General features: G+C 45.3%; 1 protein-coding gene across 7 annotated transcripts in view; it reads right to left on the minus strand.

Moving 5' to 3' along the window:
- Positions 1–6,039: 6,039 nt before the first annotated feature.
- The window catches only part of GFRA1 (GDNF family receptor alpha 1), a 212,910-nt gene continuing 205,781 nt past the window's right edge, over positions 6,040–13,168 (minus strand). For 3 of the 7 annotated variants that reach the window (XM_029932644.1, XM_029932645.1, XM_029932643.1), the window contains 3 exons: positions 9,355–9,408; positions 8,163–8,267; positions 6,040–7,532 (listed from right to left, as the gene is read on the minus strand). In XM_029932644.1, the coding sequence (XP_029788504.1) occupies positions 7,449–7,532; positions 8,163–8,267; positions 9,355–9,408 (243 nt within the window). In that variant the 3' untranslated portion in view covers positions 6,040–7,448. Of the gene's footprint in view, positions 7,533–8,062; positions 8,268–9,354; positions 9,409–13,168 lie in introns of those variants that run through there. The other 4 variants (XM_029932649.1, XM_029932648.1, XR_003905752.1 and 1 more) reach the window with 3 other exon arrangements.

Consider the following 13,168-nt stretch of genomic DNA (forward strand, 5'->3'; position numbering starts at 1 on the left):
CACCTAGGAGAGTATCTAGAGAATCCACAGTCCTATCCTCCAAATATAAAATTGTATGTGGAAGACATACAATAAATATGAGGTGTGGCCCTACGCAGAGCCGAATTCCTTTTGGCATGCATGTGTGAGCTGTGTGGGTGGGTTGCAAACCCTGGCTCTCAATGAGGGTGCACCTGCTGCCCCTCCAAGGGGTTTGACGGCATCTTGAGCGTCGTTACGTCCACCATCCAGTGGGAAAAGGCCAAGGACGCTGCTCAACATCCTACAGTGGACAAGACCAGACACCAGCCCCTCCTACCCCCACAACAAAGAATAATCTAGAAGCATCTGTGTCAATCACATTCAGTCCTCAGGAATCTTATCTCCTCCGCTGTCAGAAGCCCCCCTACCTTGAAACTGAGGCTCTCTCAATGTTGGCGGATTTCAAGATCCCTTTCCGATGAGTTAAGATAAAAGAATAAGACACCGCAGTCATGGTTTTGTTTTTTAAAGAAAACAATGTTTATTAGGACATTCTGGGGTGAGGGTGGGGGTGGCCGAACAGACTACGTCCGGACATTCTGGAGTGCTGAAGCAATACGTCAGCAGAAACTTCAAACATCACAAACCACTTCCAAAATCCAAAGAGCAAAACTTGTACTGCTATATGTAGATGTTCCTCCATGGGTGACAGGGATAAAGCTCGCCGCCAGCAGCTGTGAGGGAGCCGGGTGGGGACGGCCCGGGAGCACGTACAGGACAATGAGATACGTGTGTTGTCTGGTACCAGTCAACACAGGCTGGCAACTCAGGAAACACCCAGAACAAAATGGGGGCCAGTCGGGAAGTCGCGCCTCTGTACCATCTCCCAACTCGAGGCTTTCGCAAAGCCCACAACATCCCTCACCTCAGCTCTGACGACGCTTGGTGTCTGACCCCTGCCCTCCCAGGGCAGAAATCTAAAACCATCCTAAAAAACCAGAATCCTTCTTCTCTTTTACCTGTACTGTTAGCCTACATGAAACAGAAGGAACAGAAAACTGAGCCATACCCTAGGGTTAAGAGCAGAAATGAAACACTGTCTCAAAGAATACAATCCCAAAGCCCACATCCTGAATCTCACACAGCTTCTCAGCAGGAGGCGGATTAAACAAGAGAAAATAATTTCAATATCTAAGGGATAATGCACAGGAGAGGAGAAAACTCTTTAAAGAAAACTCTGTGGTGAAAAGTGTTCCCCCTCCTCCCCTGGGGGGAGAAAGAGAGAGATGAAAAACAGGTAGGTAATTAGAAGAAATAGAAGTCCCTGGATTTCGGGTTTCTGAAACCATTTCTTCAACTCTCTGAGGAGAATCAGCTATTTCTGAATCCAGAAGAGTCTGATTGCTAGAAGACCGCAGCCAAATAAGGCAGGCCAGTCTGTGGTTCGGTGCTAGAGTACCCGTTCTCTCTTTTCCCCACGTTTCAGAATTGCTTTCAGCTAAAGCTAGAGAATAAAGCGCCAGATTCCAGATCAAGCACGCTTTGCATACCAGGAAGAGGGTGAAGGCTGGATCACACAACCCTGTAGGAGTTGTGACACGGAGAAGGAGGAGCGCTTTTGTGATGGAGCCTCAAGTTCCAGTGGGCTGAGAAGGCCCAGGGGACCTTCACCTGTACCTGCGACAGATGTCCTGCCTGGTCCCGGTGACAGGTGACACACTTTTACCCACTCAAGACTTATCTTTGCTTTTCTCCACCCAGGGCACCCCCAGGGTTTTCCTATTCTCCATCCTACTCTAGTTTTATAATCTGTGTTACACTTGCCAGCATCAAGGGCGGGGGGTGTCTTCGTGTCCTTTCAAAGTTTTGCTGTTTCAAAGGAGCACTGTTGGCTGCCTGCTTTCTTTGGCTAAAGCGGCTCTGGTGTCGCCTATTCTCACCTGCACCGTAGCTGGTCCCTAACAGCTAGGACCTTCCACTGGCATGGCCACCGGGCCTTGCTCACACCCTCTGAGACCTGAGGATGACCCCACCTGGTTCCTTGGAGGCGGCCCTCAGGCTTCAGCAGAGAAGGGGGGCCTCTGCCTTCTCCATGTTGCCTGAGCCGGGCAGGCTGGTGTGTGCATACTGACTAAGACTTCTTACCTCTTAGAGCCTGAGTCTGGAAAACGGCTTCTTGGACCACTTATAAAGAGCATTTAGATTCTCCGAAGGAAGCTGAAGAGAAGGATTCTGTCATCTAGAAAAGATGGGCGTTTCCCAAAGCTGCAGTCAGAGGGCCCTGTATTTTCAAGTTAGTACTCACAGAGGAGCATCAGTTCTGAACTAGACTTAACTCAACTAGACTAGAGGTAGGATAAATGCCCCTTGAAGACCTCCCACGTTTGCTTCTCGGGATGCTGGCAGAAGCCTGGGCTCAGTCTGGGACTGGTGGAGTTGGGTCCACTTTTCGGACCACCCTCCTGCACCTGAGACAGACTCAAATATCGGCAGACTCAGTAGTTGATTTCCCATGAAAGCAGTCCACCTCATTTGGGGGTCTTGTCCTTTCTGGGACTTGACTGGTCAAGCTCAGCTCCTCCTGGGGACACATGCTAACTTTTCATCTCTCAGCAGGACACATGGTAGATGCTTTGTTTGACCTTCCTTTCCAGGGTCACCCTCAATAGCCTCAGGACACCGTTACCGTTGGTGCACAACAGCAATGGCGCAGACAGACCGGTTCATGCTGCTGTATAACAAAATGAAGCCCTTCAATGCCCCAAAGCTTTTCATTGGCCCAATGTTGTTTAAGTGCCTACTGTGGGTCATGCTTTCTGTTAGGGAGAGCTAGGTGAGCAGGAAGAGATGTTAAAATGAAAGAAGCGGCTGATGGTCTCTAGTCTTGGCACTTTCTACAAAACGAACGTGGGGATGGGTAAGAAAACCCTGAAAGGATGAAGAGAAGAAAATCAGAGAAGACATTCTATTGATGCTGGTGCTGGGTTTGGCAGCTGCCTTTGAGCAAAAATGAACTCCCCGTGGCAGTGGGACAAGACGCTGATGTTGGCACCTGCCAGAGGGAGACCGCTGAAGCCGCAGGTGCGCTGGTCAAATGAGCCTGGAGACCTGAGGGGGCCAGGACCTCAATGATTGTTAGCAGGCTGTGGTTCTCTGCAGGCAGTTTATTGAAATGGGGTCTGTGCATCTCCCCACCCCTCTGGGCTGGATCTCAGAACAATCAGAAGTGCAGGTGGCGTACCCGGCTGAACAACCCCAGGCTATCTCCAGGAGGGGGGAGAAGCTCCTCAGAGAGCCCCTGGAGCAACAAAGGGGTACCGAGTGAGGATGAGCAGACGAGGCATCCCAAGGCTAAGAAGAGGGAGCTTCCTGGATGGCTGAACTTCCTACTTGGGGATTAACATCACCTACAGATCACCCCACTCCGGCGAGACGCTTCTCTGTCTTTAAAGAGCAAGGGTTATATGTAAAATGGGCGTCTGGCAGAACAAGAATTCATCTGGGTAGGACTAAATTTAGAAAGATTAGGATGAAAAATCGATGGGAAGGGACCTTGTTAAATACTTAAGTGATAAAGAGCAAGAATGGGGACTGGGCATCAGTAATCAACATGGAAGAGAACACAATCAGCCCAGGTCTTAAAACAATCCTCCTTGTGAAATGAGAGAAATGTCCCAGTAAATACATCCCAGGATGGAGACAGTGGCAAAACCCACAATTTATTTATTGATTTATTTTAAATGTTTTATTTATTTGTGAGAGAGAGAGACAGCGTGAACAGGGGAGGGGCAGAGAGAGAGGGAGGCACAGAATCTGAAGACAGGCTCCAGGCTCTTAGCTAGCTGTCAGCACAGAGCCCGATGCGGGGATTGAACCCTGGAACTGTGAGATCATGACCTGAGCCAAAGTCAGATGCTTAACCGACTGAGCCACCCAGATGCCCCTAAAACCCACAATTTAAAGCCTCTGCAGTCAGAATGTGTTCAGACATAGTCCTCCCAAAACGTTCTAGACACCAGCCTTAGAACAAATGGTCACTCGGAACGAAGAGCTGTGTCAAAGTCAAGAGAGGTCACATATTTACATGAGATGCCTATCTTAGGGATAAGAGAAAAACATAGCTTCTAAGGGGTTAAAACTGAATTCTCAGTTGTTTTATATTTTTAGAATTTCTAAAAAATTTCTTTCTATGTCATCCAGATATTAGCTCTGGCTTGCTTTCATAAAAACACTGCTGTCTAATTCCAGGGACTCTGGCTATTTTGTTGCGACAAGGTTTCTATGTGGACCACTAAGGAACACCAGTGGTCTGCAGGATCCATTCACCCACAGCACTTGGCCTCACGTCGCACCCTGATTTTGCTTCTTCTCTCCAAACTCCCCGAGTTGAGGGCAAACGGGCCTTCTGTTATCCCTGTGGTCCAGGCTGTTGGTAATTCACACCCATCTGTTGTCATTGCTTTTTGGTGTTGAAATATTGGTCTCACATGGTCTCATTTGCTTTATCAAAGAATAGAAGCAACAAAGATCACAGGGATAGGAGTCCAGGAGATCAAGAACAGTGTTGAAAGAGAATTAGAAAACGTGAACTCACTTAAGCAGCCCTTTTCTGGCCTGCAGTTTATTGACTCAAATAAGTCACGCATGTCTGACTACATGAGTGAAAACTTATTCTCCAAATGACAGCTCCTCCAGAGCCACTATTTTGTAAATAGTAACAACAGAATCACATTTTTGCTAGAGTCTAAGGAAAGAATTTGCTAATTGGACAAACTCTCACCCTCTTTCCCTTCCTAGTTCAGCTAATGGGGTGTTTGGAAGTGTCTAATTTAAAGCAAAAAGGGACAGGTGGGTGACAGGATGCAGCTGGAGGGGACCCATCCTTGGAGCGTATGTGTATAAGAACAGTCTTCATATAGACCAAATCAAAGGCCACAGCAGTTCTGGAAACACTCTGTTCCATATCTGCCTAACTTGAAGACAGCTTCTAAGACTTTTTTTTTTTACAGCAGAATAAAGAATTGCTAAATAATTATATATATTTTTTTCAATGAAAGCCATACTCCTATCACACTCTGGATACAGTTCACTAAACTTAATAAAACATAATCTATGTAATTATCAACTTGCACTCTAGGGACTTGAAAAAAATCAGATATGGAAAAATAAACACTGAAGTGGCATTCTGAATCATCTCTTTATTGTGCGTTTCTTCTTCCTCATGTGCTCTATTAAACACATACTCAAACATACATTGGTCAAAGATACTCAACATCAAAGTGGAATGAATGTGCTTCCAATCAGTTTGGCAATATTGCGCTTCTTTTTTGTTCTCTTAACTAACCAGGACATGGCTAGACTTGAGATGGTCTGTATGGACATATGTTACTGTTTTTATTTTGTCAAAATCAACAATAAAAACATGCTTTCTGCAAGAGGCCCAAACCTCAGCAGACAGCCCTTGTATTTGGTGCTACTCTAATTGCAGGGACACAAGGACAGGAAGTAATCACTTTTGCTTTCAGCACTGCACAAGGAAGTCAAAGATTTAAGTCCCTCGCCTGCTTTAGTCCTGGGACAAAAGATGGCGGTGTTTCAGGTGCACCGTGTTAAACTGAGAATCACACTGAAGGGCAGAAACACTTGCTCAGCATGATTTTGTAAGAATCTCTCTAACATGTTGTCATTGAACATCCTTCCCCCTGTTTATTGAATCAGCAATGTATTTTCAAATTTAGAATTCGGTAACTCTAATATGCTTCTATCTGTGAAGAAAAATGAGATCTTTGTTGGTGATAGATGAGGCTTTCCAAAATTTAATTTATGTGTTGCACAGTCCCATGTTATTCACTGAAGGCTTCCCTTGTTAGCTCTGATAACTCGCATTTCCTCTTCGGTCATCTGATGCTAATTACAGCTGCTGTTTACTGCAGAAGTAATCAATAGCTTTCTATAGCAGATCGCATAGAATCCGACCCATTTGCAATTAGGCCAATGTAGATATACAGAGATACCTTAATTAAAACAAAATATGCTCTATAAGAGATATGCTTTCATAGATAACTGGAATTCCAAATATTTCGACACATTTAATGTGTTTATTCAAAGTAAGAGTCTTTATGAAACCTTTCACTACTCAAATGTCTTTGATGAATTTCCCTTGAAAACATTTTGAACTGAAAAAACTCAGTACTTAGTATTATACATTTATGTTTATTAACATTTGGATATAAATGTACTTCAAACACCAATAAGAGCTAGAAGACTATGCCTTTATCTTGGATCAAACAGATTTCCCACCCCAGGGATTTGATTAATTCTTACAAGGCAAACATCAGCGGGCAAAGGGGATCGGTATGAACTGTGCACCTTGGGCTCCTCCTCCGGCCCCTCTACTGATGTGGGAGAGCTAATGCTCCCGGCACTCTACTCAAGTGGAACCTCCTCTTCTCTATTCAGTGGTGGAGAAACATGGCTCCTAGCACTCGAGCATTGCAGATTCTGAATGTCGCCATCAACCAGACTTTAAAAGTGCACTTCAGGGTCTACTTGTTGAAGGACAAGAATGATGGAAGATGATGTGCAGTGAACAAGCCAGATGCCTTGTATCCAGAGTCCTGGTCCTTGTGTCTTTACCAGCCAACTCATCTCCACAGACCTGTCATTGGTCCTCCTGACCCACAGCCTTCTTTCCTTCCGCACAGTCTGTCAGAGTCTGTCATGGAGGACACATAACAAGATGCAAGTAGGTTCCTGATGACCTTTGGACCAAATCACTCTAAACAGTGGCAAGGTCATCACCATTGAGAGTCAAGACAACCCTTAGGAACAGAACGGTGAATGCTGGCACGGATCTGCTTCAGAAGGGAGGCCATCAGCTCCCTGCCCCCCATCCCAGCCAAACCCAGTCTTTATCAAGCCACATGAAAACCAAGATACTGGATTGTGTCAACTGGCACAGGCGCCATCGAATTTTGCAAGGCATTTACAAATGGCCGCCAGTTTCCTCACAGGTACACACGCTTGCATGTCAAGAAATGATAAAGGACAAGACCTGGCTGCTCTGTTTCCTCCTGCCTGTCCACAGTAACGGGATGCAGAGCTTTCTGCTGAAGCACGGACTCCTCAGAGTCTGCCTTTGAAGAGCTGTCTTCGTGAAGTTAATATCGGAGCGAACACGACTTAAGAGAGGAAAACAAGCTCTATGTATCTTGTATTAAATCATCAGTAAAAAATGAAGACAGTATCATTACTTTCAAAATATAGAAAGCCAATAGTTGAAATCATTTAGTAGTAAAATTTTTTCCCTACATATAACTTCATACGTGTAAAGAGTATTAGAGTGACATGTCAGCTATATCGGACTCTTGTTAGTTAAAGGGCTTCTCGCTCAGGTAAGGCTTAGGAGAGTGTCGTTCAGTGATCAAGGTACTGCAAATGTTCATGCACACTTGCCCCCCCCTCCCTTACTGACTAGAAGACAGACACTACCTTTGGACAAGACTGGTGTCTTTTGTTTGGTAGGAGAATGTAGAACTGTTTGCGGTACCCAGTGTGGCAAATGCTAGTACCTATAGAAAAAGTAAACACCGAAGCAAGCTGGTTTGCACAAAGTTCATCAAGATCCTTTTGATGAGAATCTTTGCTTTGTGACAAAAAAACAAAACACCCAAAACTTGCATCCATCTTACGCTAATGACTAAAGTCATTCCATGAGTATGGAAGATTCTTTAGAAGTACTAACTCCTTCTCTTGCTAGTAACAGCCGGAATTAAATTGTGAAAATCATCGACATCATGTAAAACACAGGCCCAGTTTGTTAGACAGCCAACTTTACAAACTGCCCCTTTACAAGACAGCATGCCCCAAAGCCTTTTGAATTTGGAATGTAGCGCTGCATCAGGTATCCCATAGAAGCCCTAAGGTTTACAAGATTTCTTAAAAAAAAAAAAAAAAAAAAGAGGAAAGAAAAAGGAAAAAAAAAAAAACAAAGGGAGAAACAAAGAAAGAAAAAGTTCCAGTTGGATGAAACTGTTTTCCCAGTGTCTCAACTGAGCTCCTAACACTGGAATTTCAGATATACAAGAGGACAGGAAACAGATAGCTTGGTTTTTGTCTTTTTACATGTCCGCATTGTTTTTGAAATGCAGCTACGATGTTTCTGCCAAAGATAAAGATAATACGGTGGACAGGGCGGTTACCACCAGAAGCAGCCGCGGGCTCAGACCACAGGTTGGAGGAGCAGCCATTGATTTTGTGGTTATGTGGCTGGACGCACCAGCGAGGCCGTTCTTTTCGTAATCACGCTGTTAAGAGAGAATATTTTCATTACCACCCACTGCATGTGTTCCTTCTGTCCCAGTATATTTAAACCACACTCTTTCTCTATCCCACCCCCACCTCCAACTGGCTGTACCATTCACTAAAGCTGATCCAAGGTATTTTTTATTACTACGTATGGAGACTTCCATTCATTGACTTATAGTCAGGAAGGAATCCTGGATCTGGGTAAGAACTGTATACTTTATGATAAAATGGCCAACACTTGCTTCTTGCCCCTCTGCTATGGATTACTGACATCCTCTTGTGGGACAGCTTGGAGACTTCCTTCACTCCTACCTCCTGGGTCTTCCAGTAACTATGCAACATGGAACTTTCTCCTCCCCAGCATGGAAGAAGGGCAGGAAGTCATCTTAGAAAACTGGTTTGGGCAAGTTATCAGTTCATGTGGAGATGGGCCACAAAGTGCCCCAAGACCGGCAGAGCAGTCAGCAACATTTCTCTCCTTTTGCCCATTCAACCCTAGATTTTCTAGATGTAGGAGCCTGCCCTGATCATCAGGTGGAGAGCCCCCACCAGAACCCAGGCTTTCTGGCTCCCAGTTGGCACAGCTGTCCCAAGACAGATGACTATGTCCCTGCCACAGCACCCACTCAGTTCCATAATGCCACATCCCAGTGACTGGCCCATGACAGAATCTCATCTCATCTGGAAAATGGGAAGAGTAACGTGGCCTGCCCAAGCCACCTCTGGGTTGCTGCGGAGGTTGAAGGAACTGTGGGTAGAGTAAGCAGTGAGAGTTGTTGCATGTCTTATCTGTGCTGGCTGATCTTACATGACTGTGGTCACGGAGTCTCCTGGCATTTGTGTTGGGTCCAGCTGTGAGATGAGAATCCTAGGTCCCACACTTACTTCTAACTTTGTGGACTGGGATCTGAAGACTGCACTTGGCACCAAGGCCAGAGGAGCACCGGGGGTGCCAGAGGTCTTTTTCTGGGCCTGAAACCTTGTTGCCTCTGAGCCTTGACATCATCACCTGCCTTTATCACCACCAGTGGCCCAAAGGCTCTGTCTCTAGAAATGCAGGGAGATCCAGAGAGAAACAGAACTTACATCAGAAAGACAGAGGTGTGTGCTGCCCGACACGTTGGATTTCAGCTTCTGTGCCTAAAGAAAAACAAACACACACACATATAAAATCACTCATCTATAGTACAGAATAATAATTGCTGATGATCCAGTTAGTTTTCTATGGCCAGGCCATTGATAGAAATATGTGAGGCACAACTGTAGCCCATATATAATTTAAACTTTTCCAGTAACCACATAAGTAAAGAGATAATGCTGAAGATAATTGTAATAATATATTTTATTTAACCCACTATATTATCATTTCAACACATAGTCAATACAAAAAGTCATTAATATGATACTTTACATTTCTTTTTCATACTAAGTCTTCAAAACTGGGTGTGTTTGATGCGGCGCACCTATTTCAGACCTACCCCATTTCGAAGCTCAGTAGCTACCTATGGCCCCTGGTTAAGGACAGCACAAGACTAGGTTACTAAAGGCAAAGTTTTGAAGTCATTCATATTTGGAACTCACTTATATCTCTGAACGTTAATTTTTGGCACATGCCTTCGAGGTGAAAATGTGGCAATAAAAATTCCCATTCATTAGTTATACAGAGATACATCTCCCTGTGGCTTGTTTGTTTGTCTGTTTGTCTATTCTTCGCTTCAGTCAACAAGCACAGAGCTATTTTCCAGGTGATACAAGAGCAAAGGCGGGTAGTCCCCAGGCTCACAGGGCTGCTCTCTAGTTGAGTCAACCCTCACTGCCTGGGAATGATGGCACAGGGCAGGGACGCTCACAGACGGGTCCCCTGGAGGAACAACGCAGGGCACCACAGATCGGGTTGCTGCACTCCTAAAACGATTTGCAGGCAGTGACAAGGGAGCTGAGCCCTGAAGGCACTTAAGTCCCGGGTCTCCTTGCACTGGAGAAAAATCCCCCCTGAGCTTCCACCGCAGAACTGAGTTGAAGGAAAGGCTCCATTGCCCAGTTACGATCAGAACTGCTAACCCAGTACAGCCCTTCTGTTTTGTAAAGGAAAACAGAGTGCCGTGAAGGTGACTGTTCCAAGGTCACAGAGCAATTTACTGGTAGGGACAGGATGCAGATGGGGTCTCTCAAACTCTTGAAAGCAAATGTGCTCTTTTTTTCCCTTATGGTGTTTCTCGCAGGCAATCCTGGCATGCTTGACTCTTCATGTTCTATCCGCCTCCAAATCCACATGAAGAACTCCTCCCATGCCCCCTTCCCCCAGAATAGGAGTCTGTTGGCACCAAAGACGGAGAGCTCATGTGTCGACAGGATGACCCTGGTTAAGCGCCACACTCGAATCAAGGGGTGTCTGGGCCACCAGCTCTGAGTGACTGGCACTGGCAGGCTGCCCTGTTGCAGGAAGACGTTCGCACCTCCTTAAAGACATGCAAGGCTGCTGATGGCTCGTTCACCCAAGGAGTAATTTACTGACCATAACGCTCCTCGGAAGGCATCGTAATCTTTACCTGTATTTGCATATGCCAGCTGTGAATATGAAATAGAAACCTTTAAACAAGCATCAAGAATAAGACACTGTGAAGCATCCCCAGGCTGTTCAAAGGTCACTAAATGTTATATATAAGAAGATCAGAGGAGAAATTGGAAGAGCAATTGAACCTTACTCAAAAGCCTACTTGTAATATGTAGTAATAGCAAATCTGGTCCATTGCAATGTCACCTGCAGACAATAATGCATAGAACTTCACATGTTTTATTTCTGTTCAAGATTGGAATCATGCCCAGATACCAAAATGGTCTTAAAACATCACATTCTCTTTTTTCCTTGCCTGAGCATAATCTACAAAAGACATAAACCCTTGCTAAGAGCCTTTGCATAACTAAGAAGTTCACTAAAATGTGCAGAGAAAGTAGCCTGACTTCTAGTCTGGAACACATTATGCCTTTAAGTAGTTTCTGTGCTGTAGTCACAGCTAAACTATGCTTCAGTGTCCTACACCACAGCCCTCTAAGTTCTAAGGGTTGGATGGGTCTCCTTCCCACTTTGTTCCACATGATTAGCACCAGTAGGTAGTGTTTTACTCATTATATACACAATCCGAAATACCCATTCGCTATACTTAGTCACTTCAGGAACGTGTTGAAATTCTACTATAACGCCCATTGTTACTAAGCACGGTAAAACCTCAGATTGCGAGTAACTTGTTCTGGGAGTGTTCTGCAAGGCAAGCCAACATTTCTAATAAATTTTAACGTGACACACAAGTGATGTCTTCCAATACACATAGTACATGATGGTGAATGTCACATGATCACAACTGAGCCAATGGTTCTTGAAGTTTGCTTTGACATGTGAGTGCTTTGGATTACAAGCCTACCTCCGGGATGAATTATGCTCACAAACCAAGGTTTTACTGTATTTGTAAAGGCGCTTCTGCCAATGGATAAGAAAAGTCTTTTGTCTAAACAGATCTTCTTAGGTGGACTCTAGATCCGCATAGATAGATTTCTTTTTTTTTTTAAATGTTTTATTTATTTTTGAGAGAGCACGAGAGGTGGGAGGGGCAGAGAGACACATAATCCAAAGCAGGCTCCAGACTCTGAGCTGTCAGCACAGAGCCCAACTCGGGGCTTGAACCCACAAACGTGAGGTCATGACCTGAGCTGAAGTCGGAGGTTCAACCCAGGCGCCCCTGCATAGATAGATTTCTGACCCTTACTGGTCATTGAGGGTTTCACACTGCATATAGGCTTATAGGTTTCCAGGCTCTTGCCTTACATCTGGGAATAGCTGGGATAATGACTCGATCACACAGGAAAATGCATTTAGACCTGCTGCAGGTCTATGAAGCCTTTGCACTCTTCTTTCCCCAAAGCAGACACCTTGTCGGCCTCTAAAGGAAATAGTCAACGTGAAGTCTTGTCACCCTGTAACCCCACTGGCTCCACTAAACATAGAGTCAGCACCTCAAAGCTTTTCTTTCTTTGAAGACCATTCTTGTTAGCATAACTGGGCAACCTTCAAAGTAAAGGCAATAATGTGCACCCAGACCATCGCAGATGTTCCGAGAAAACGCCTTCTCTCCTGTTAAGCACCTTCCCAACCCACAGAAGCACTTAGCACTCGAGAGACTTAGAACTGCATGCACACAGGCCTTTAGATACTCTGCTTACATAGTGTATGAACACAGCTTCCCACTGAGTTCCACTGGGGTGGAAACTCCCAGCACCGCAGAGGCTGAGCTGAACAACCCTGGAGTTCTACTTGAACCTCACGTGGACCGCAGGAAAGTCTAGGAGTCTGATTACAAGGTGAAGGACAAATGTTACCATTATTAAAATGGCAGGTGGCTTCTGGGTAATAGACTCAAAAGATGACACGTAAACGGGATTTTTTTTTTTAATCACACAGCAAACCTGATGTGCATATGACAAGATGAGGGGCCCTGGGTCTGCCGCCTAGACTGTCCAGCATCAGGTACAGGTGAGCCTTGCCACACTGGGTGCCTGGCGCCTTTAAAGGTTAGTAAACTGCAGACGGAGGGGGCGGAGCCTGGGAGTTTAGACCCATAGGGCTAGCGCATTGCATGCTTGCGAATTCTGTATGCAATCTTAACCCCTCCAGTGGCACTGAGGGTCAGAAATCTAAGAAGCAGATCCACGGTCCACTTAAGAAAATCCAGCTCCTAAGGCCCATTTGAGAAGCCTGAGCAACCTGTTATTTCCACATTCGAAAGGCTTTTATCCTGGGCATTTCTGGAAACATCATTAAGCTACCATTGTCTAGCTGGTCGGGTATGATACATGCGAACATAAAATTAAAGGGTGGCTCCCAGCTTCCACTACTGCAGAGACTGCT

This window comes from Suricata suricatta, chromosome 2 (assembly GCF_006229205.1).
Source record: "Suricata suricatta isolate VVHF042 chromosome 2, meerkat_22Aug2017_6uvM2_HiC, whole genome shotgun sequence".
Taxonomy (NCBI): domain Eukaryota; kingdom Metazoa; phylum Chordata; class Mammalia; order Carnivora; family Herpestidae; genus Suricata; species Suricata suricatta.